Source organism: Gobio gobio (assembly GCF_949357685.1).
Source record: "Gobio gobio genome assembly, chromosome: 17".
NCBI lineage: Eukaryota > Metazoa > Chordata > Actinopteri > Cypriniformes > Gobionidae > Gobio > Gobio gobio.
In genome coordinates this window covers 31,701,070-31,724,626 of record NC_137110.1, presented here as the reverse complement: position 1 = coordinate 31,724,626, position 23,557 = coordinate 31,701,070, and the positions used below count along the sequence as shown (strand labels likewise).

At 40.2% G+C, this 23,557-nt stretch overlaps 1 protein-coding gene across 1 annotated transcript in view; it reads right to left on the bottom strand.

Moving 5' to 3' along the window:
• srp68 (signal recognition particle 68) overlaps positions 1-23,557 on the bottom strand; it is an 87,952-nt gene that overhangs the window by 3,942 nt on the left and 60,453 nt on the right. The window contains exons 9-13 of the mRNA XM_079840698.1: positions 11,317-11,415; positions 10,127-10,194; positions 9,877-10,030; positions 5,785-5,879; positions 2,634-2,763 (exon numbers count right to left, since the gene is read on the bottom strand). Coding sequence (XP_079696824.1) covers positions 2,634-2,763; positions 5,785-5,879; positions 9,877-10,030; positions 10,127-10,194; positions 11,317-11,415 — 546 coding nt within the window. The remainder of the gene's footprint in view (positions 1-2,633; positions 2,764-5,784; positions 5,880-9,876; positions 10,031-10,126; positions 10,195-11,316; positions 11,416-23,557) is intronic.

Genomic DNA, 23,557 nt, shown 5'->3' with positions numbered 1-23,557 from the left:
TTGGAACACACTCTCCGGTCCACCTTCTTGAAAAGAGGGACCACCACCCCGGTCTGCCAGTCCAGAGGTACTGTCCCCAACCGCCATGCGATGTTGCAGAGGCGTGTCAGCCAAGACAGCCCCACAACATCCAGAGACTTGAGGTACTCAGGGCGTATCTCATCCACCCCCGGTGCCTTGCCACTGAGGAGCTTTTTAACTACCTCGATGACTTCAGCCCGGGTGATGGACGAGTCCTCCTCCGAGTCCCCAGCCACTGCTTCCTCAACGGAAGACACGTCGGTGGGATTGAGGAGATCCTCGAAGTATTCCTTCCACCGTCCGACGATATCCCCAGTTGAGGTCAACAGGTGCCCATCTCTTCTCAGCCTCCCCAGAAAGTCTATGCCAGGGTACTGGAGAGGAGAATTCGGCCGATAGTGGAACAGTGTGGTTCAGGAGGAACAGTGTGGTTTTCGTCTTGGTCGTGGAACACTGGACCAGCTCTATACCCTTTCCAGGGTGCTGGGGGGTTCATGGGAGTTTGCCCAACCAGTCCACATGTGTTTTGTGGATTTGGAGAAGGCATTCGACTGTGTTCCTCGTGGCATCCTGTGGAGGGTGCTCTGGGAGTATGGGGTCGGCGGCCCCCTGCTTAGGGCTGTTCGGTCCCTGTACGACCGGAGCAAGAGCTTGGTGTGCATTGCCGGCAGTAAGTCAGACCGGTTCCTGGTGCATGTTGGACTCCGGCAGGGCTGCCCTTTGTCACCGGTTCTGTTCATAATTTTTATGGACAGAATTTCTAGGCGCAGCCAAGGGCCGGAGAGTGTCCGGTTTGGGGACCATACGATTTCGTCGCTGCTTTTTGCTGATGTTGTCGTGTTGGCCTCCTCAGACCAGGACCTTCAGCGTGCACTGAGGCGGTTTGCAGCAGAGTGTGAAGCGGCTGGGATGAGAATCAGCACCTCCAAGTCCGAGGCCATGGTTCTCAGTCAGAAAAGGGTGGATTGCCCACTTCAGGTTGGTGGAGAGTTCCTGGCTCAAGTGGAGGAGTTCAGGTATCTTGGGGTCTTGTTCACAAGTGAGGGAAGAATGGAACGGGAGATTGACAGACAGATTGGTTCAGCTTCTGCAGTAATGCAGTCGATGTACCGGTCTGTCGTGGTAAAGAAGGAGCTGAGCTGTAAGGCAAATCTCTTGATTTACCGGTCGGTTCCTACTCTCACCTATGGTCATGAGCTGTGGGTCATGACCGAAAGGACAAGATCCCGGATACAGGCGGATGAAAGGAGCTTTCTCCGTAGGGTGGCTGGGCGCTCCCTTAGAGATAGGGTGAGAAGCTCGGTCACTCGGGAGGAGCTCAGAGTAGAGCCGTTGCTCCTCCACATCGAGAGGAGCCAGCTGAGGTGGCTCGGGCATCTATTTCGGATGCCTCCTGGACGCCTTTCCCAGGGAGGTGTTCCAGGCACGTCCCACCAGGAGGAGGCCCTGGGGAAGACCTAGGACACGCTGGAGGGACTATGTCTCCCGGCTGGCCTGGGAACGCCTCAGGGTTCCCCCGGAAGAGCTGGAGGAAGTGGCTAGGGAGAGGGAAGTCTGGGCGTCTCTGCTTAGACTGTTGCCCCTGCAACCCGGCCCCGGATAAGCGGAAGATGATGGATGGATGGATAGATAGGCGGAGGCGGGGACACTGGTAGAGGGAGCGCGGCCTACGAACTCCTTGTGAGACTTGAAGCTGGCTTCTGCTGATGAAACAGCAAACTATTCTTCAGTAAATTTTTCTTTAATTAATCTAACTCCTGACTCTTGGTCTTCATTTTTCACTACTGGTCCTGGGTCCTAAGCTGTTACCCCAACAGTTTATTACATATGTTACAAAGTTGGTAGAATAAGGAGGAAGACTGGCTCGGCATGACTGGGACTCGTGTTTATTCAGAACTCTCAGGTACAAACAAAAACTTGCGCTGAGAGCGCTCACAACTCAGTAGTTACAATATAACTTTGCTAGCAATTGCTCCTTCCCTGGTCCACTAGATATGTCCGGTTCGCGAACAAATCGTTCGTTTGAACCGGTTCTTTTTAGGGAACCGGTCGAACCAGTTCACCAAATCGGACTGAATCGTTCTAAATGGTTCGCGTCTCGAGTCAGCGCTGATCCATATTTTTACCAAAGTTACTAACTTTTAACCTTAATGTAAACTAATAACCTGAAGTATATGCTAGTAACTACAACAGTTCACTGAACTGAGACGTGCTGAGAGAACTGATGAGAAGTGAACTCCGGTCCATCCATCTCGTGCCTCATAGACCTTGTTAAGCCACGCCCCCTCCGCTACAAGATCTAATACTCATTTCAAATGCAAAGATGTCAGCCAATCACAACAGTGGGCATTTTTACTGAAGTCTCACAGCAGACACGCCCCTTGAAACAGGGCATTCAGCCAGAGGGCAAACATAATTTATACTGATGACATTTATGATGTAAAAATCATACTAACAATACAAGTACAACTCAGAATACATTATAAAATAAAAAATCCATGCCATGGGACCTTTAATCATAAATGACAAGTCACAATTATAAATGACCACTACTGTATCTAATCTGATACCATGACAATTTTGTAAGGGAAGTAATGTGTGGTGTTTGGTACCTTAAAGCTGTTATTGAAGCTCTTGGCCTTGGACTGGACCTCTCTGGTATATTTCAGAACCCTTTCATACAGCACCAGAGCTTCACTCCATTTCTTCACCAGAACATAGGACTGAGCTATATAGAAACACCTGTCCAGAGTGCAACGACACAAGCATTTCAAAACTATTCAAACAGAGAAACAAAATATCCAAATGACAGAACATGTACTAATATATTGCCAAAAGTTTTGGGACGTCTGCCATTACATGCACATGAACTTTAAATGACATCCCATTCTTAATCTGTAGAGTTTAATATGGAGTTGGCCCACCCTTTGCAGCTATAACAGCTTCAACTGTTCCGGAAAGGATTTCCACAAGGTTTAGGAGTGTGTTTATGGTCGTTTCCGCTCTAATTCATCCCAAAGGTGGTCTATCAGGTTGAGGTCAGGACTTGTGCAGGCCAGTCAAGTTCCTCCACACCAAACTCGTTCATCCATGTCTCTGTGGACCTTGCTTTGTGCACTGGTGCGCAGTCATGTTGGAACAGGAAGGGGCCCTCCCCAAACTGTTCCCACAACGTTGGGAGCATTAAATTGTCCAAAATGAAGCATTAACTCTCTGAAATCGGCAAAGGATTTTTTTTTCTTAGTGCAAAAGAGACTCAAAATACTCTTTTGGTCATTTAGGCATGTGTTTTCCATTTTAATCGGTTATGTTTCTCCTTTTATTTGTGTACACTCACAATAAAAAGAATGCTTTTTGCAAAATAAAGAAAACAAACGATACGCGATCTGCAGCCTCCCTGTCAATGAAGTCCAATCTGATACTCTTCAGAAAATGTACTGCAACTTAGTGAATACTTGTCACACAAACATGAGACATGTCTAAAGAAACGTTGAAATGTCAGGTTTAAAAAAATGTAAATCAAACAAATATTCTCTGTTTATGTAATCTGTTTGAAAAGCGAGAGATGTCAGTTGTTCGTGACCAGCCTCATTAGTGCTAATGCAGCCACGCCCACGGAGCACGTGTTCTTTTGAAAATTAAATACTGACGCGATCCATGAGTGTATCCCTGCCCGTATCAACTCGAATAAACAAGTTTAATGTATGTTCTTTACATCGTTTTGAGACAATGTCTCAAAGAGGTCTCAATTTTTCTAAATTTTTCAACTAAATATCGAAATAAATCTAATTATTAAACAAAATAACCATATAAACTACATTACTGATTTAATTACTGATCTAAAGCCCACACTGTCACTATGATAATTGAAATGAACTGATGACATCACCGTTTTCTCCAGAATGGCTAGACGGCTGAATAAAATTATGCTGCATTATTTTCCCGTTTAACACTGTAAAGCTGCTTTGAAACAATCTGCATTATTAAAAGCGCTATATAAATAAAGTTGACTTGACTTGGTGCGGTGCGGTGAGGAATAATTTACCTCAGAAGAAAAGCTGTTTATTTGAGGATTGTGAGGCAAGTTTATTCTGTTAGTGTCTGTGAATATTAAACCGCAAAGGATCGTTTAAATATGAATACTACTGCAACATAAAATGTTATAGTTGCAAGACTGTTTAGACAAGATTTATTTGGCCTGTTTTGGACCGTGTTGAAGTGTATGAAGTGTTTACTGTAAAATAGCCTGCTGTCACATCAATAAAACTAATGATCGCAAATCTATGTAAAAAGTATGAAAAGTGAACAGCATGAGTAAGAAAGGACAATACAATGAGCAATATGTCAGAAGACATGGAGTGAGTCAGACATGATTTTGACCACTTCATTAAGTTGTTTTGTAAGGCCTTTTTGAATTTCGTTTTGTATAAATTGTATCTCTATTAAATCCAGACAATTGGCTGATGAAACATTGATTAAAATTAGGCAGCAAATATAGCAGACAATAGCCTATAATCATGAAATGCCGGCGCAACCATGCACTGCAAGTGAACTGGAGCACGTCTCATCTCTATTCAAATTAATGTTTTTGAAAACTCTTATGCTCATGCATTTATTTTACCAAAAAAAATAAAAATAAATAATAATAATAATATTCGGCCTATGTAAAGAAAAAGTGTCTTACAAAATTTAAAGCAATATATTGTTTAATAAAATACAAATATAAACTCTAGGCAACAACACCCATTAGTCAAAAGCCTTGTGGACATGTATCTAGTGTGTTTTGTGGGCTTATTTGAGTGTCTTAAATGTTTTGTTTTAAAAAACATGCATAAACATTATTCTCTGAAAAATACAAGCATGTTCATACATGTTCACATATTATGGTAGTCCAGTTTGTGCTCAATACGGTGTAATGACACTTTGCCATTAATATGTTTAGAAGCAACTGAAAAATGCAAAAATGTCAGAGCAAACTTCTAAAGGGCACCAAAACTGTGCAGACCTATAAGAGTTCCTTTCACTGGAACTAAGGGGCCAAGCCCAACCCCTGAAAAAGAACCCTACACCATAATCCCCCCTCCTCCAAACTTTACACGTGCACAATGCAGTCAGGCAAGTACTGTTCTCCTGGCAACCGCCAAACCCAGACTAGTCCATTAGATTGCCAGAGAGAGAAGCGTGATTCGTCACTCCAGAGAACACATCTCCCCTGCTCTAGAGTCCAGTGGCGACGTGCTTTACACCACTGCAACTCCATTCCATGAAGCTATGCACTACTTTACACACTGTTCTTGAGCTAAACTGAAGGCCACACAAAGTTTGGAGGTCTATAGTTATCGACACCGTGGCTGAGTTGCTGTTGTTCCCAATTGCTAACACTTTGTTATAATACCACTAACAGTTGACCATGGATTATTTAGTAGTGAGGAAATGGACTTATTGCACAGGTGGCAACCTATCACAGTCCCACTCTTGAATTCACTGAGCGCGACCCATTCTTTCACAAATGTTTGTAGAAGCAGTCTGCATGCTTTTATACACCTGTGGCCATGGAAGTGATTGGAACACCTGAATTCAATGATTTGGAGGGCCATCCCAATAGCTTTGGCAATATAGTGTATGTAAGCACACATAGCACCTGAAATTAGATCTGACCTTGTGTGATCGGACCACCAAAAACGCATCATAACAGGTATAAACAGGGCCATACATATAAGCAGTCTTGTAGATTTAAATCAATGGAGGTGGCAATAAACTCACCTGTAAGCCTTGTAGACCAGAGTCTTGAGTGCCACTTCTTTCTGGAAGGTGTGATCTTCCTCTAGACCCTGCAGTGATGACAGCTCAGCAAGACTCTGGAATTTAAAAAAATAGTATAAAAATAAACGAAAATGGAAAAAAAAGGCATAACGGGCAAATTGTTCAACTGTGTGATGCTTCATGCTTTAGCTACTTCTCTGGATCCTTTGCCTGTTACAAGCACAATTTCTGTTCCAGACTATTAATTCTAAAATGTAAGAGACCACTTTTTCAATTTGAATGCAGTCATTAATAAGGGTGTCACAATTGTAAAAAGGGAAGGAAAAGTTGGCACACCACAGCTCCAAAAATAGAACAATATTTATTTAATGTTCTCACCACAGTTGACGTTTCGAGCCAAATACTTTGTTATCAGACAGTAATAGTTGTAAAATAGTTCTAAGCACTATCATTTTAGGATCTGTCCAGACAGTATTGATTTTTATTTCATGAAATATATAAATAGGCTATCACCGAAGACCCTTATTGACCCAAGAAAAACCTTGCAAGAACGTTAAGACAAAAATCTGACAACGGTCTTGAAATAAAACTTGGTGTGGTAATTGTAGAATAATTGACTCCAGGCCATTATTAGACAAAATGCACACCCGAGGTGTAACAGCCACTCCGCTTTGCATTACCACCAGATTATTTTTTGAATAATTCAACGTTACATTATGAATTCTTCTTTACGTTTACAGTGATCTGATCAAAAGTGATTAGCCTAGATAAATTACCATTTCCACATGATATTAACATGCTTTTCCAATGAGTCTTCTGTGACCACTTGTGTTCTGATTTTGAGGTGACACTCCCCTCATTTCGTTAAGTGTGGCGCACAAGTACTATTGAATAAACCCATGTTATGCGGCTTATGAGCAAGCAGGAAAGGAAACAAGGGTGTGTTCATACTTGTTGTTCAGTTTGCTTGGTTAGTCCTGGTCCGCTTAGTGTTCAGATTAGTGTTCAGGCATTATCACCAAACTAAAAAGATATCGAACCTAAAGGCATAGGGATACATTCACAACCTGATTGGTCGGCGTTTTTACGACATAGCATTGTTTTGGATATTCAGTAAGTTCCGTCTCAAAATAGGCAGTGTGCTTGGATAAATGCGCTCTCTGTATGTGCATAGCCTGCATATGATGGTATTTTGACCAGCTAAGAACTCATGAAGAGCTTATAAAATGTAGCCTGGATGCCAGCCGAACTTAGCCCCGCCCACAACATTTTAGTTCGGGAAGTTCGGTTTGGACTTGATCCGTTGTGGAGCAACTATGCCCGAACAGAAGCTGTTCGGACCAATCAAATTGTCAGGGCGGGCTTTAGACGATGATGGACAGATGATAAACAGTAACGTAACCATCCACGTCACCAAAGAGCGCTTGGGTTGAATTTGTTCTAATCCTAAACATATAAACTTGTTCGTATATGCATTCACCTTCACTATTTCTCTCAGAAATGATGATCGTGTTGGTAAGTACTCTGTGTATCCTTAAATAATTTTTTACAACACCGGCAAACATTGTTTACACACACTTCTTCCAGCGTGCGGGCACAGCGTTGCCAAGTTTTCACAACAAAATCCGCCCAATTGCTACTTAAAACTAGCCCAAAACAAGCCCAATAGCTTTCCGCAGGGGAAAAATGGCGTTTGGGGGGTAAAATGTGTTTTTTTGGCAGGGTTGCCTGGGTCTAAATATCACATTATTGGGGACGCTTCAACCCAAGGACATGGAAAAACATCCCGCGGCAAAACCGGGGACTTGGCAACACTGTGCAGTTGAGTTCTGTTGATATTTGACAACTAACATTATGCATCGCTCCGTTGCTCTGATTGGTTGTAGGTCTATCCAATTGAGGTCTTTCCTGGTTCAGTTGAAACACGCCCCATAATCACAGCCCAAACTATTCTTCTGTTTCAGTCATATGACTGTTTGTCTGATATACAGAGATGGATTGTCTGTAAATGTTAGATTCAGTAAAACAATTGGTTACACTTTATTTTAAGGTATCCTCGTTACAGTGTTATTATGCAATTATCTACTGAGTAATATTAACATGTACTTGGGGTTTAATTGAGGTAGTTGCATGCAATTACATATAACAAGTACTCTGTATAATAAAGTGCAGGGCTCCAGACTAACTTTTTTCACTAGGAGCACAGTGGCCCCCAACTGAAAATTTTAGGGGCACAACCAGAAATTTTAGGAGCGCACACCGTAAATCAACATGCTAACCAAATCTACTAATTTCCACTGTATTACTAATAGGGATGGGTATCGTTAAGGTTTTAATGGTATTACTACTCTTACCGATACTGCTTATCGATCCGGTACTTTAAAGGGTTAGTTCACCCAAAAATGAAAATTCTGTCATTAATTACTCACCCTCATGTCGTTGGACACCCGTAAGACCCGTGATTTTTTTTTGCGCACAAAAACTATTGTCGTCGCATCGTAAAATTATTGTAGAGCCACTGTGGTGAGATAGACTTTGTAACAACGTTTTAAGTGCCTTTCATGGATCTTGGAAGTGTCAATGTACTGAATGCCAATGGAGGCCTTTCTCAGCCATCAGCTTTCAACTAAAATATCTTCATTTGTGTTCCGAATATGAACGGAGGTCTTACGGGTGTCCAACGACATGAGGGTGAGTAATTAATGACAGAATTTTCATTTTTGGGTGAACTAACCCTTTAACAGTATTCTTACCGGTTCTTTTTATTATACTTTTTTTTTTTTTATAAAAAAAAAAAAAAAAAAAAACATAATTAAGAACATAATTAACATGGCTTTATAATCTGAAAAGTAAAATATCTATAGCAAAAGAAACCGCAAAGTTTGAACAAAAATATAAAACATCTATTTGTCAATGGACCAGTGTGCAGGTATTCAGAAGGTCTGCTAACATTAATATTACAGTAAAGAACAAACCTACAAAGAAATCTGATAAAGTAATGAAATGTAAAGTAACACTACATAGTTTTCACTGTATAAATTGATAGATTAATGTTCATAAAAGCTAAAGTTATTAATTCAAGAGATGTGAATATTTTCTATTTGACTTTTGTTCGATTCAAATTAATGGCTCAATCGTCAGCAGGTTTATTAGACGCTGCCCCTTTAAGACCGATCAATGTAGAACTAATAATATCATATTCTCCTATTTCTCCAAACTATTTACGCCCATTTAAGATATAAACTGTTAAAATAACTACTCTCCAATCCGGTCAATTTGACACCGGCTATTTGTTGTTTATTTGATGGTTTAGACGCGCACACGAAGCCTAAAATATTAAGTGCCAGTCGGTCCATTTCGCAGCACACACACATAAGCCGCCTTGAAGTTGGAAACAGCGTCTCTTGCGTGGATTATTGTGCATTTAATAGCTCTTTATTATCAAACACATCCCGCAGTTTAGCAACAGTAGAGACTGCAGTTTACAACAATCACTGATTCTGACGTATAGTTTAGGTTTAGGGAGAAATGACAGTTCCGCTGTGAAGGGAAGGATGTCGCGCTCGACTGAACACGGCTATAGAAATAGTTTTACCTCATACCATCTTTTTATAATTCTTGGAAGCCAAAATCGAAAATAAAATTAGATTAATATCACAGCACATCCCTAAAGTTTAAGCAGACTAAACTTTTGTTTAGTTCTTGGCCATCGTCCCTCATTAAGCTGACCGTGGTGTTGTGTTCGCTGTAGCTCCACGTTAGAGAGCTTGCTCGCTTTCTCTCTCTTCTGGATTGCGAATGGAAAATGCATCACGGACAAATGGTTTAATATTCTCATATAGAAACGGCTGGCAAAGATAGACATGGCAATTTGCCAGACATAACGTCTATCAATTATAATTAGTAAGTGTATTTTCTTAATTTCTCCAGTACCGACAGCAGGCAAATTTACTGGTCACACATGTGCGACTGGATGTAAAATTCAGTCGCACACTCAAATTTTAGTCGCAAAATGCAACCATTTAGTCGCACTCTGGAGCCCTGAAGTGTTACCAAATGTTTACATGTATGAAGAATGTGTGATCTCTGAACCTGCAGGATGATGTCATAGAGTCGTATCAGGTCCTGTGGTCGTGGTCCTCTCTTGTTCTCATCAGTCTGTGGCTCCTTCAGTTTAGCTTGCAGCACATGAGCCATGCTCTCATTCCTCTTCACCACTGTCCACAGCTTGATATATGTCAGGTAGCTGAATGTAAAAATTTACAAATACACACATGCATGACTGTAAGGCATGTATTTGAAAAACAGCATAGTATTTGTTTTTATTAGCTGTCATACTAACCTGTGTAGGTATTGCAAATTAGACACCTTGCCACTCTCAGCACCTTCTGTCGCTCTTTCTCTGTGTTTCTGTTGAGGCAAAAAGCAAACGTACACCCCTTTATGTTTTTTAGGATTAGGTTTTAAATGCAAGTGTTTTCACTAATTACCTAGACTGTGGTTTTCCGCCAGTTTTATAATGGACAGAAAATAGTTTCACACTTCTCAAAAATATAAAAGATCTCTAATGTGTTATGAGTTTTACATTGATGTGGGTTTCTGTCAAACAAACAAAAATCGAAACTGTATCTTTAAGTTTATGTAATCAAGTGAGAAAAAAAAAGGTGTGATTTGTCAAAATATTGGAACACTGCAATGTAATAGGCATTATATCATCTTTTGTGATGTTTATATTATCAAAATGGACATTAATGACAAAGAAAAAAAAACAACTAAAAAGTTGCAACCAGTTTTGTGTTTCTATTGTGTGTTTGTTTGTTGTCCACACACTTGTCTATATGGTTTTCCATAGCCATTATTGTTTTTATACTGAGTATTTTCTATTCCCTATTCCTAACCCCACCCCAAAATATAATCGCAGAAAACATATGGAATGTTTTGATTGAGGTTGTTTACACCTGTAATGTAAACATTTACATTTGAATGTTATTCTATATATGGGGTTCCATGGGGCAAAATTGTTCAGGAATGGTTTGAGGAGCACACACAAAGAGTTTGAGGTGTTGACTTGGCCTCTAAATTCCCCAGATCTCAATCCAATTGAGCATCTGTGGGATGCACTGAACAAACAAGTCTGATCCATGGAGGCCCCACCTCGCAATTTACAGGACTTAAAGGATCTGCTGATAACATCTTGGTGCCAGATACCACAGCACACCTTCATGGGTCTAGTGGAGTCCATGCCTCGACAGGTCAGGGCTGTTTTGACAGCAAAAGGGGGACCAACACAATATTATAATAATAATAATATTATGTCATAATGTTATGCCTGATCAGTGTATATCTAAATGTTATATCCACATTGTTCTGAAAGGGGGGAATCTTCCCCATACTCGCTCGCACGCACTTTAACTATATTGCACTAAGAGTGCACTGATGCATCAATGAGATGGCTATATGCATTGCATTTTCATTCAAGTTATAATTGCTCATATCACATTTAGAAGTGTAGGTGTCAATAATGCGTCTCACCACATCAGTCCTGAGCTCCTCTCTAACAGCCTGGATGGTGTCTCTACACTCTGCCAGCAGGCTTTCATATAGGCGCTCCTTTGTCTCTTCATTATCTGCCTGTGAACAGGAAGAGACTGAACAGTTAGGATACCTGCACTCACTATGCATTGTGTGTATTATTGTACAATGAAATTCTTTTTTTAACCTGTAAGTGCTCTATAGCTATAAAAGAGTTTCCACATTACAGCTTTTGGTGCAGACATGAGTGTGATTTTAGGTTAATTTGGTTTGGTGGGAAAGTGGTTTCCTGAACCTGAGTACACAAGCCTCTATTTTCTTCAGGATCGTCTAACAAAATGCATAGTCCAGTAGTGATCAATGTGGATTGGTTAATTGTGATCTTAAGAGAGAGCTGCCATTTACACTCAAAAATGCAGTTTATTCAGCAGAGTTACTAGAAGTAGATTTTTTTTGTAGTTAAGATTTTTTGTTAAAGGGATAGTTCACCCAAAAATGAAAATTCTGTCATTAATTACTCACCCTCATGTCGTTCCAAACCCACAAGACCTTCATTCATCTTAGTAACTAAAACAAATTAAGATTTTTTTTATGAAATCTGAGAGCTCTCTAACCCTTTAATAGACAGCTATTTAATGAACGCTTTCAAGGCCCAGAAACGTAGTAAAAACGTCATTAAAATAGTCCATGTGACTCCAGTGGTTCAACCTTAATTTTTTGAAGTGACGAGAATTCTTTGTGTGTGTAAAAACAAACAAAGACTTTATTGGACAATTTCGTTCTAGCCGGTGTCAGTAAGTGTAAATACAGTGCTACTCCTGCGTCATCACACACGCATCGTGGTGCTCACATGAACAGCATCGGCTGCCGTAGAACTCGAAAGCGCTGCACTATTTACAACAGAAACAGCGTCTGACACAGGCTAGAATGAAATTATTGAATAAAGTCGTTATTTTTGTTTGTTTTTTGGGCACAAAAAGTATTCTGGCCCCACTTTATATTAGGTGGCCTTAACTTCTATGTAATTACATAAAAAAATAAAGTACAATGTACTTACTGTGTTCAAATTGTATTGCAAAACACCTTTGCTGATATTGAGGTGGGATACGGGTAGGGTTAGGGACAGGTGTGGTGATATGGGTAAGTTTAAGGGTAGGGTTAGATGTAAGGGAAGTGTCAACTGTGTAATTACAAATGTAACTACAGAAATAAAATTACAAATGTTATTACATGCAGGTATTTTTTAAATGTAAGTACAATGTAAAAACATGCATGTACACAATAAGTGCATTGAACCAAATGATCAATAAAAATGTTAGTACATAGTAGTTAAGGCCACCTAATATAAAGTGGGTCCAGTACTTCGCTGCTTCATAAAATTAAGGTTGAACCACTGGAGTCACATTAACTATTTTAACAATGTTTGTACTACCTTTCTGGGCCTTGAAACTGTTAATTAACTTACTGTCTATGGAGGGGCCTCAGGAAATGACAATGAAAATTCTCATTTTTGGGTGAACTATCCCTTTAAAGCCTAAAATCAGGCATCTAGAAAGCTGTAGGAGTTGAGGGTTGTTTGTTCCAGCTTATGCTTTATCATGTGTATGTTAGTTAAGTAGTAAGAGCAACCATTGACTACCATATTAGGGAAAACAATACTATGGTAGTCAATGGTTGCTTTATCTGCTTGGTTACAAACATTCTTCTAAATATCTTCTTTTGTGTTCAGCAGAACAAAGAAACTCATACAGGTTTGAAACAACTTGAGGGCAAGTCAATTACAGAATTTTCATTTTTGGGTGAACTATCCCTTTAAGTACTTAAAAGTGCTCTTTAAGAGTAAATGGATAGGAAAGTTATATTGGTCCAGTACAACAACAACAACCAGGGACATAATTTCTCATCATGAAAAGACACATTTTTAATTTTCCGTAAATATTTTTTACAATTCTGTAAAAAGTATGACTCATTTTCATACTGAAAGCAACAGGACAGCACGTTACGACATGAGTTTGTTGTATTCAGAATTCCAGTCCAGTAATGCATTATCCTTAGTAATGTAGTGTATGGCGTAAAAGATGTGTAGTGCATTTCAGCCTTTAGTTTCAAAATAAGTAAAAGAAAAGATTTACAGTGGCCAACCAAAAGTATTGGACTCACTTTATATTAGGTGGCCTTAACTACTATGTACTAACATTTAAATTAATAATTTGATACAATGCACTTGTGTACATGCATGTTTTTACACTGTACTTAATTTTTTTTTTAATTATCTGCATGTAATTACATCTGTAATTCATTTATGTAGTTACATTTATAATTACACTGTTGACCCTTTCCATACACCTAACTAGGGAACGACCGATATGGATTTTTTTAGTGCCAATGCAGTTTTTTTCTTCATCAGCCGATGCCCGATACGGGCTGCCGATTTTCTTGAGCCGATACTGCTTTTGCTCCCTTAATTTACATATAAAATGACACAATGATCATGATAACAATTTAAAATAGGAACATTTATTGAACTAAAAAAAAACTATATTTAACAAATAGTAAAAATAGGTGAGGTACAACAAGAAAAAAAAAAAAAAAGTTCAGTGGTGAAAAATTCTGAAAATAAATATTTAAGCATAAATAAAATAATTACACTATTGCACACAGTAGCAACAAGCAAGCAGCATAATAAAGTGCACACTGACTGTACTATACTTAATTTTAAAACTATTTAAAACCTAGTCATTTAATGCTTAGGTGCACTTAACTTAATCTCTTGTAGAGCAACACCAGCGGTAATTAAGGAAAAAAAATCTCCCAATGCTCCACGTGAAATAAAGGTCTTTCGACCTTTTACCATCGTGTCAATTCTCAATTGATTTTGATTAATATGTGCGAGGGAGGGAGAGCAAGTTTGAAGATGGTGGGAGTGGGTGCGTGCGTTCGCGCTCTCTCTCTGCAACACATGCGACCTGTCAGAAGCGAATAAAACTCCCACAAATACCATGGTACAACGTCGGCATTACTTAATCCTATGACCAGTGTTCGTAACAGCTACGTTACTGTATGAATACAAATAGCCTACAACTTAGCTATTTGCAGCTCCCTAAATACAATGGCAAGCAGTTTTATAGACGAGGCATTCAGCATTTGCGTTTTCCATTTGGACGCACAAACTTGCAGGCACATATACCGATATATCGGTCTAACACTACACCTAGCCCTACCCTTAAACTTATCCATACCACCACACCTGTCCCTAACTTTACCCATATTCCACCTCAATATCAGCAAAAGTTTTTTGCCATACAATATGAACACAATAAGTACATTGTACTTATTTTTGATGCAAGTACATAGCGTGCATCCGGAAAGTTTCCACAGCGCTTTACTTTTTCCACATTTTGTTATGTTACAGCCTAGCCTGACAAGCCAGACCCACATCAAGATGTTGGGTCTGGGAACTCACCATTGACAGGGCTCAATCCGAGGGGCGGGAAAAACGGTTGTCTTTCAAATTCCCTCTGCACGCAATTGGATAGCGCTACAACCAACCAGAGAGCAATGTGAAGTGGAGCTAGTTGATGGATTAAACTTTCTACGTATCTTAAGGCATTCTTAAGAAAGGAAGATGTGTTCAGAGTTTTGCCGACCAGTGCCATTCTTTTTTCTTTCCTCAAAGAAAAGCTTAACTCAAAATCTTCCAGTCGTGGCCAAAGGCGATTCGAAAGACCGCCGTTCGCCAGCTTCTTTGTTTACGAGTAGCACGTGGAACCGCCGCAACTCTGCCGTGACGTGCCGTCATTATGTTAAGCCCGCCCACCGACTCTATACACGATGTGATTGGCCTGACCAGAGTTTGGCTTTTCCAGCTCGCAGGCCTACCGAGAGTTGCTAGATTAAATTTGCGGCAAATTAGATTTGCTGCCGCTAGGGTGCGTCTAGATTTCTAGGCTAGTTACAGCCTTATTCCAAAATGGATTAAATTCATTATTTTCCCCCTCAATTCTACAAACAATACCCCATAATGACAATGTGAAAGTAGTTTGTTTGTAATCTTTGCAAATTAATAAAAAAAAAAAAAAATGGCTGTCATGTGCCGTCTGGCACCTCTACGATACAGGCCTGATTGGTAGAGTACTGCAGAGGAGGTTGTTCTTCTGGAAGGTTCTCCTCTCTCCACAGAGAAACACTGGAGCTCTGTCAGAGTGTCCATCGTGTTCTTGGTCACCTCCCTGACTAAAGGCCGCTACATACTCTGCAAGAACAGAGAAAAAAAGTTCTCGCTCCCAGAGCTGCGAGACCAAAATTATGTCATTGTGTTCTCGCAGCTCGTTCTCGACACATCGTCTGAGCAGAACTTTTTTCTTGTGGGTGTCCGAGAACTATTGTGTGATTGGTCAGAATTTTAAAGTGGGCAGGGTTAATGTGGAGAAACAGATATGTTCGGCACCCGCTTTTCTTGTGAAGTATGGAATATACTGGCCAGAGCGAACTTGTTCTCGTCACCTCGAGAAAACAAACAAATTTACCAAGCAAGTATGTACCAAGCTTAAGGCCTTTCTCCCCCGATTGCTCAGTTTGGCCGGGCAGCCAACTCTTGGAAGAGTCCTGGTGGTTCCAAACATGATGGAGTCCACTGTGCTTGGGACCTTCAATGCTGCAGAAATTTTTTCTGTACCCTTCCCCAGATCTGTGCCTTGATACAATCCTGTCATGGAGGTCTACAGACAATTCCTTGGACTTCTTGGCTTTTTTTGTGCTCTGACATGCACTGTTAACTGTGGAACCTTATATAAACAGATGTGTGCCTTCATGTCCAATCAATGAATCTACCACAGGTGGACTCCAGTCAAGTTGTAGAAACATCTTAAAGATGATCAGTGGAAACAGGATGCACCTGAGTTCAATTTTGAGTGTCATGGCAAAGGCTGTGAATACTTATGTACATGTGATTTTTTCGATTTTTTTTATTTTTAATAAATTTGCAAAGATTTCAAACAAACATTTTCATTATGGGGTATTGTTTGTAGAATTGAGGGGAAAAAAATTAATTTAATCCATTTTGGAATAAGCCTGGAACATAAAATGTGGAAAAAGTGAAGCACTGAATACTTTTCGGTTGCACTGTAGTAGTTAAAGGGTTACTTCAGCGATTTAGCATTAAGCTTTGTATCAGTAGAAACCCGGTAGTATATTCAAATTATGGTACTTTCCCCCCTCAAATCCCCCTGAGATGATAGAATTATGCATTTTATTTCAGGAAAAAAAAAAAATTCGATGACGCAAATATCGTCCTTTTGCGTCATCTGAGGATTTTTTTTGCCAGAGACTATAGACTACAGCCAGTAGAAGGAGCTAGTTCCGCATGTTTTCAACCCGCCCACAGGGGTGTGATCTCACTCACAGAATGTAAATGCGCACGGCCGCTCGGCTCTGGCATTAATAACGGGGCGGTACAGAGCAAAGTGAGTGTTTCAACTTTTCAATTAATTCCTATGAAAAGTTCAGCTTCCATAGGCACAATCTGATAACGCGCCAGACTGGACATGCGTTGAGAATGACTGCGGCGCTTACCTCAGCTCTGCTCTGCTCTTTGCATTCTGATGAATGAGCCTGACTCCTACTGCGTGTGCCGTGACTTTCGTTCAGCTCACTCACACTTTATTGAAAAGACACGCTCAGGTTAATTGTAGTGTCTGTTCTCTAACTGAACAAAATTATTTTATTACTATGAATATCAAAACGATGGTGGGACAGTGCCACGGTGGGCAAGAGATGTAACCAATAGCCATGGCTTTTTCTCGGTCTAGAAGGCACCAAATTCAAAAATAATTTCACATTTCTACTACATAAATGACCATGTTTAAATACACATTTATCTTCCCAGTGCTGAAGTACCCCTTTAAAGGAACACTCCACCGTTTTTAGAAATAGGGCTTATTCAACATCTTTCCTACATTTAGATATGTGGGCAAATGCATTTTTGTCTTATGCATTGTTTTAGTTTGGCAGGGTTGCCGCTAGCTTAGCATAATGAATAGAATCCTATGTTGCCAGCTAGCATGTCCCGAGTAAAAGTGATCAAAAAAAAACCCCCACCTAATTACTTCTTGTGGCCTGCGTATTCACAACAAATACAAATAGCGATGCAGATTAACACTAGGCGATTTCCTAGGCAGATATTGACTTGGAACTATATTATAGGGAAGCACAGGCGAAGCACTGCTACGGCACAGAGATATCACGCAATACACTCTATGGAAATCCCCAAACTTCCGTCAACAGACCGGCGTTCAATGCGACAAAAACGGGAAAAAAAAGTATAACACACCCGCGTGACCTGCACCGAGTGTCTTATCTTTTGGATTGTTTATTTTGGGAAGTTACAGCTACAGTTACAGCAAACAAGGTAATTGCCTGCGTAGTAAACGGTTGCGAGAACAAGCAACGGACATACCCTAATGTAATGTTTCACAGAATTCCATCGAATGTGGAACTGAGAAATAAATGGCTAGCTGCTCTGGATATCTGTACTTCAACGCCTCTCTACAAAATTTAACAGTATCGTGTTTGTGAAGAACATTATGCACCGGAGGACTACTTTGAAAAAATGCAATATGAGCCAAGAAAGACGGTACTACGTCTGAAAGATACGGCCGTCCCATTCATTTTCAAAGCACAGGCAGAACAAAGTGCACATGTAAGTTGTCTTTTATTACTCTTCCTTATGTTATTGTTTGTCTTTATTCGGTTGTAAGATAGATGCTGAGAAGCTGTATATAGACTACGGTTCAAATAAAGTTAGCCTCCTCTAGTATAACCTCATGTTGAATTCAACCGGTTTAGCGTGAACAACCGAAACTAAAATAAAAAAACTGTTATTGTTACCTGTGAAATGAAATGAATGAGGGCTAAGTTAGCTATATTTCTCTCACAGAGTTAGCCTGGTTCTTTTGACTCAGGAGTTTTAATATAACTACTAGAGAGAAGGCTACAAGCAGTTTGACCAAAGGAAGTAGAAGAACAGTCTTCAATGTTTATGTAAATTGTATATGTTGACATATGACATTGCATTCATGTGCTGTTCGGCGATCGCAACCTCCTCCTCCTGTCGTTCCATTTCCAAAGCACGCAGGCGTAGCTCCTCTTCTGAAAACTCTGGTTCATAGAGGTATGGTTCTGGATCTTGACTGTATAAGTAGTAACCCTCTTCGTCTCTCACAAAATCAGCCATGTTCATCTGCATTTATGTACTGTATGAAAAATAGCCAGCTACTATTCACGCCGGTATGTTGACGGAAGTTGTGGGATTTCATGTGTTGCGTGATATCTCTGCACCCAAGTAGCAGTGCTTCGCCTGTGCTTCCCCATAATATAGTCCCAAGTCAATATCTGCCTAGGAAATCGCCTAGTCTTAATCTGCATCGCTATTTGTATTCGTTGTGAATACGCAGGCCACAAGTAGTAATTAGGTGGGGGCAATTCAAATTAACTTCAACAGCACAGAAAGTAGCTGATGATAGAGACACACAGTACCATTTATAATACAGGTGTGATGGTAGCCTGATATCTAGGAATCTGGATTGCTTAACACTGTGTCCTAACTACATGCGATGCGATAAGATTCCAGCGACAAGCAACTTGTCTGTCCACACCAAAAAACCCCCACAGCCAATAGGAACAGCGTGTGGGCGAGCTCTCGCGACAAGTGCACAGCACCAGAGATGAATCTCGACGGCACGGCACTTGCAGGGAAATGGATAAGTAGCCTAATTAAACAAATTCACAAATATTACACCATTTAAACATTACTAAAATGCATACAGAGTTACTAAAACAATCTTTGTCATAGAATATACTTGTTTGTTCACAGTTTGAACGTTCTTGATTCCATTTGTTTAATTTCAAGATTTGAGGTGAATTATCCATTGTTGCTTTTAGTAAGACTACGTTACAAAGCTGGGAGCACTAAATGATATTCAGTCACATTACACGCGTTTAACATTAAATAAAAGCACACAAACATTACCTGAGATCATCATTGCCATGTTTTGTGTGGTTATTCCAGCCACGACATCGCAGAAATAGAAACTGTTTCTAAAATAGAATCGTCACCATCGTGGCTGGTTAGGACACGGTGTAAGGTTAGGAGATCAATTTTGGGTAGTTGTGATCGAAATAATTAGAAAGTTACTACCACCATATTTTTGTTTCACTACTACGATCAAGATTGTAACCTCAGGTTGTTTCAGGGGGTGCACTTACTGAAAATAGACACCAACATAATGGTGTCAACCACCATAGTAGTAGCAAACAGAAGGATCATATACTTAATTGTACATCACAACCAAACAGCATAACTGTATGAGTAACTAGATACAATTGTAAACCTCCACAGTCAAAGATGGCAAAAAGTGTTAAGGGTGAAAGACAAGCATCAACGCAAAGAACGTAACAAAAGTTTCTGGAGCATTCCTGTAGTAGCAGAGACTAGGATCAGATCAGCCATAGGATAAGGAGGAAGCATAGAAAGAAAAGAAAAAAAACTAAAATGGAAAAATTATGTTAATTTAATGGTACTGCTACAAAATGAACTTTAGAACACCATGAGAAACAAACATAAGCACACGCCTACAGCGAGACTGTGGTCACACCTAACCAACACCTTGCATGACTAACTGCAACTGGGTGAACCAGAATTCCAGTGAAAAAAAACTAGGAGAGCAGTCCCTGAGAATGGTTATTCTGTACAGAATGCAGTCTGGTTAAGATGCGACAACATACCACAGAAGTGAGCATACTCATGAGTCAGGTGTGCCTGGGTGGGGAAGATACCAATAACGATAACCATTTAATAAGATAAGAGAAATTTTAAAAAGACACATACATATGTGCCAGCTGCAAGCAAGATAGAGAAAGAGCATATCCATGAGGAGAGCACACAGAACTGCACATTCAATAAAAAATCAGTTACACTTTATTTAAAGGTGTCCAGGTTACAGTAATTATTAGTGCTGTCAAAAATAACGTGTTAATTATTATTTATTTTTTTCAGTTTAACAAAATATTTAATGCAATGAACGCTTTTTTTTCTGTCATCCTTTGGCTGTGCTACAGTACTTGATCACACATTAATTAAAGTGCTATTAAACTATTCAAGAGAGATAAGATGCAAAAAAGAACTCAAATCTTCACTGGCGTGCTGTCTGTGATCGAATATCCCAAACGCAAGCAAAGAATGCCACTTCAGAAAGCACCGCTCTGTTTGCTTTTCCTCCTGTTCGAGCGTGAAAGAAATCAAACACAATTATGCCAATAATAAAAAATCCTGTCAAGTATCCTCGTAAGCACGGTCTTAAATTAGTTAAAAAGTGTTAAATGAACACTTTTGAACACATCCTACAAAAATAGGATGCGTGTCAGATCCAGGTCATGTGCATCAGACCTTAAAGTGACAGCAGCCTATTAAACCTACTGCTGTCTGTGATTAATGTTAATCAAAGAACAAAAGACAAAAAGAAAAATCACTCACTGTTCCTGACAATGTTTGTAAATTTAATAAGGATTAAAGGTCCCATGGCATGGCATTTTTCTATTATTTTATAATGTTTCCTGAGGTGTACTTATATTGTTAGTATGACTTTTACATCATAAAATGTCATAATTTAGAAATAAAAGGCATTTTTTCTATACTGCTGTTTGCCCTGTGGCTGAATGCCCTGCTTCAAGAGGCGTGTCTGCTGTGAGACTTCAGTAAAAACGCCCACTGTTGTGATTGGCTGACATCTTTGCATTTTAAATGAGCGGAGGGGCGTGGTTTAATGAGGTCTACGAGGCACGAGCTGCTGCCAGAGAGACGGATGGACCGGAGTTCACTTCACATCAGTTCTCAGCATGTCTGAACTGTTGTAGTTACAGCATATACTTCAGGTTATTAGTCCATTTCTAGTCGGAGGGACTGTCACTCATGTCAGAAAGTTAGTAACTTTAGTAAATTATGGATCAGCGCTGACTGGAGACGCGAACCGTTTAGAACGATTCAGTCCGATTTGGTGAACTGATTCGGTTCACTAAAAAGAACTGGTTCAAAAGAAAGATTGTTCGCGAACCGGACATCACTAACGTACCAGAGATGGAGCTCAGCGATTGCTAACAAAGTTATTTATTGTAACTACTGAGTTATGAGAGCGCTGTCAGTCAGCACGAGTTTATTGTGCTTGTATCTGAGAGTTCTGAATAAACACGAGTCCCAGTCACACTGAGTCCGTCTTCATCATTATTACCAACTTTGTAACACATGCAAAGTACCATTACAGCTGTCGAGATGAACGAGTTAAAAGTAAGTGTTGATAATAGCATAATTTTAAAAATAAAATAAAAGCGTCAGTGACGCGCGTTGAGTACACAGCGCAAACAAATACACAACAGCAGTAATCGAATGTAATCCAGTTTATAGTGGGGCTAGGCTGGCTAGCCCGGATATGCTCACGCTTACCCCCCTTCTGCTTAATCTCACGCCGCGTTTGGTGCCTCCGCTGTGGGCCAGATGCAGTACTGGGGGTCGGGGATGTTGAAGGCCACCGGCCAGTGCAGCCCGAGCTTTGGCGTGTGTGAGGTTTATCTCTAAAGATGTTTTTCTCTGCCGATGTTGAGCAGAAACTCATGACTGTATGCACATTTTAGAACCGATAGACGTGACGAGGACGTACAAAAACACTGACTCACAAGATAGAAAACACCGTTCTGTCGAATATGCACGAATAATAAATAATTAGCTACACATCAGAAATCACTGATCACAGATCAGAAGGAACTGAAAAAAGACTTCTGTTTTCATTTGTACATCCAAACACTGAGAAACTGCCAGCGTTCACTCGTTCACAAGCAATGATCTCTTGAGCGTTTGCATGGGCGTGCCAGATTCTCAGGGCGGAGGAAAGGGAGGTAACCGTTCCTGCTTGGACGTCAAACCAGGAGACTTCAGGATTGGCTAGTCTGGCCTGTCATTTTCTCAAAGGCAGAGAAAGACAGCCAGAACTCGGGTTTACACCGATCAACATTTCTATCCACTTGGGGACAATATTCAGGCTAGGGGAACTCATATTAATGTTGAAAAACCTCATAAAATGAAAATTTCATGCCATGGGACCTTTAAGCTATATTTAATTTATAATTTATGCAGTGAAGACTATGACGTGTGTGATAACTAAGATTTTCAGGTAGGTCTAACAGCTAGGAACAGAAATTGAATAAAGCACTGTTTATAAGGTTACATGGGTCAGAAACAACAAAAACTTTGCGCATTTCAGCAGGGACAGGTAAAAATCTGAACCATCCCCCCTGGAAAAAAACCTTAGTATGGAACCCTGATATATTAAAGGCACAGCTAAATGTGACATGTATTACAATGGGTTTAATGTGAATATTTAATTTAAGTGAACTTAAACAATGTTATGTTTTTTAAAGCCTAGTAAAATGTTAAAATCATCATAAAATGCTTTTTTAAATGGTAACTTCAGTGATTTAGCATTAGGCTTTGTATCAGTAGAAACCCTGTAGTATATTTTAATTATGGTACTTTCCCCCCTCATATTCCCCTGAGACGAGAAAATTATGCATTTTATTTCTGAAAAAAATCCTCAGATGACGCAAATAACGTAATTTTGCGTCAGAGGATTTTTTGGCCAGAGGCTAAAAACTACAGCCAGTACGGGGAGCTGTTCCGCATGTTTTCAACCCGCCCACAGGGGAGAGATCTCACGCACAAAATGTAAATGCACTCAGCCTCGGGCATTCATAACTGTAGCGGTGCAGATCAAAGTGAGTGTTTCAACTTTTCAAAGAATTCCTATGAAAGTTTAGCTTCCATATGCGATCAGAAAACGCGCTTGACTGGCCACGCGCTGAGAATGACAGAAAATGTATTGTCTCGTGGATGAAAGACAACAACTCCCAGAATGCACTTGCCTCTCTGCCCTACGAGGCCACTCCCTACACCGCCCCCAGCGTCGTTTTGATCTTCATAATACCGCGCTTAACGTTACCTCAGCTCTGCTCAGCTCTTACTTCCCTCTTGTGCTCCTGCTGCGTTTGTCCTGTGACTTTCGTTCGGCTCACTCACACTTTATTGAAAAGACACGTTCAGTTTTTAATTGTAGTGTTTATTCTCTAACTGGACAAAATTATTGTATTATGAAGATCAAAACGACGCTGGGGGCGGTGTAGGGAGTGGCCTCTTGGGGCA